Consider the following 2,429-nt stretch of genomic DNA (forward strand, 5'->3'; position numbering starts at 1 on the left):
TATGTATTTGACACACACACACACACACTCTATAAATTGGTCTTCCTCAATTTCCTGTCCAGCCGATACACACCGAGCTATTTGTTTGTTTGTGTGTTTGTTTCAGAGTGGAGGGAAGGGGTGGGGGAGGAGGGAGGGAGGAGGAGAAGGAGGGATGGGGGTGAGGGAAGGAGGGTAAGATGGATGGGGAGGTAGAGAGGGAGAGAGAATGGTGTTTTGGCTGACTGGTTCCTCTACTCCCCCCCCCTCTCTCTCTTTTAAGTGATGTTGCACCTTCGTCGTGTTACCGTACATTCGTCAGTGTTACCGTACCTTCGTCAGTGTTACCGTCACATTCGTCAGTGTTGCCGTCCTTCGTCAGCATTACCGTACCTTCGTCAGCGTTACCGTACCTTCGTCAGTGTTACCGTACCTTCGTCAGCGTTACCGTACCTTCGTCAGTGTTACCGTACCTTCGTCAGCGTTACCGTTCCTTCGTCGTGTTACCGCACCTTCGTCAGCGTTACCGTACCTTCGTCGGTGTTGCCGTACCTTCGTCATTATTACCGTACCTTCGTCATTATTATCGTATCTTCGTCAGTGTTGCCGTACCTTCGTCACTATTCCGTACCTTCGTCATTATTATCGTACCTTCGTCAGTGTTGCCGTACCTTCGTCAGTATTACCGTACCTTCGTCCAGTGTTGTCGTACCTTCGTCAGTGTTGCCGTACCTTCGTCAGTGTTGCCGTACCTTCGTCAGTGTTACCGTACCTTCGTCAGTGTTACCGTACCTTCGTCAGTGTTACCGTACCTTCGTCAGTATTACCGTACCTTCGTCAGTGTTACCGTACCTTCGCCATTATTATCGTACCTTCGTCAGTGTTGCCGTACCTTCGTCAGTGTTACCGTACCTTCGTCAGTGTTGCCGTACCTTTGTCAGCGTTAACGTACCTTCGTCGAGTGTTGCCGTACCTTCGTCAGTGTTGCCGTACCTTCGTCAGTGTTACCGTACCTTCGTCAGTGTTACCGTACCTTCGTCAATATTCGCACCTTCGTCAGTGTTAACCATCCTTCGTCAGTGTTACCGTACCTTCGTCAGTATTACCGTACCTTCGTCAGTGTTTGTAATACCTTCGTCAGTGTTGCCGTACCTTCGTCAGTATTACCGCCTTCGTCAGTGTTACCGTACCTTCGTCAGTGTTGTACCGTCAGTGTTACCGTACCTTCGTCAGTGTTGCCGTACCTTCGTCAGTTTACCGTACCTTCGTCAGTGTTCCCGCTGTTGCCGTACCTTCGTCAGTGTTACCGTACCTTCGTCAGTATTACCGTACCTTCGTCAGTGTTCGTACCTTCGTCAGCGTTACCTTGTACCCGTCAGTGTTGCCGTTCCTTCGTGTTGCCGTACCTTGTGTTATACTTCGTCAGTGTTACCGTACCCGTCAGTCTTGCCTTCCCTTCCAGTGTTGCCGTACCTTCGTCAGTGTTACCGTACCTGACAGTGGTACCGTACCTTCGTCAGTGTTGCCGTACCTTCGTCAGTGTTACCGTACCTTCGTCAGTGTTGCCGTACCTTCGTCAGTGTTGCCGTACCTTCGTCAGTGTTGCCCGTACCTTCGTCAGTGTTGCCGTACCTTCGTCAGTGTTGCCGTACCTTCGTCAGTGTTGCCGTACCTTCGTCAGTGTTGCCGTACCTTCGTCAGTGTTACCGTACCTTCGTCAGTGTTACCGTACCTTCGTCAGTGTTGCCGTACCTTCGTAGTGTTGCCGTTTTGTCAGTGTTGCCGTACCTTCGTCAGTGTTGCCGTACCTTCGTCAGTGTTACCGTACCTTCGTCAGTGTTACCGTACCTTCGTCAGTGTTACCGTACCTTCGTCAGTGTTGCCGTACCTTCGTCAGTGTTACCGTACCTTCGTCAGTGTTACCGTACCTTCGTCAGTGTTGCCGTACCTTCGTCAGTGTTACCGTACCTTCGTCAGTGTTACCGTACCTTCGTCAGCGCTTCATGTATCAAACAAGCATCGGATAGTCGATACCCCCGACAAATTGGTTCATCTCTTCTTGCCTCCCTTCCTCTCTCCCTTCCCTCCTCTTCTCTTTCCCTTCCTTCCTCTCTCCATTCCTTCCTTCCCTCCTCCCTCCCTCCCTTCCCCCTCCTCCTCCTCCCCCCTCCTTCTCCCTCCCCCTCCTTCCCTCCTCCCTCCCTCCCTCACTCCTATCCATCATGCTATACCTAGAAAATGGGATAATTTCTGTGTTACATGATGGCACCCTATCATGCTAAATAGTTGAGGATGGGGTGCCAGTATGGTAATGGTAGAGTATGGTAGTGGTAGAGTAGTAGTGGCAGGGTATGGTAGTGGTAGGGTATGGTAATGATAGGGTTATGTAGTGTAAAAATATAGTGACAAGGTATGGTAGTGGTAGGGTATGGTAGTGGTGGGGTGTATGG

General features: G+C 50.8%; 1 protein-coding gene across 1 annotated transcript in view; it reads left to right on the top strand.

The window, feature by feature from the left end:
• Window positions 1-264: 264 nt before the first annotated feature.
• LOC121876950 overlaps window positions 265-2,429 on the top strand; it is a gene marked incomplete at its 3' end in the record, with an annotated part of 33,924 nt that continues 31,759 nt past the window's right edge. Inside the window, exons 1-2 of the mRNA XM_042382532.1 lie at window positions 265-996; window positions 1,121-1,951. Of these exons, the coding sequence (XP_042238466.1) occupies window positions 265-996; window positions 1,121-1,951 (1,563 nt within the window). The remainder of the gene's footprint in view (window positions 997-1,120; window positions 1,952-2,429) is intronic.

The sequence above is a fragment of the Homarus americanus genome, unplaced genomic scaffold (assembly GCF_018991925.1).
Source record: "Homarus americanus isolate GMGI-L3 unplaced genomic scaffold, GMGI_Hamer_2.0 scaffold32347, whole genome shotgun sequence".
NCBI classification, from domain to species: Eukaryota; Metazoa; Arthropoda; class Malacostraca; order Decapoda; family Nephropidae; genus Homarus; species Homarus americanus.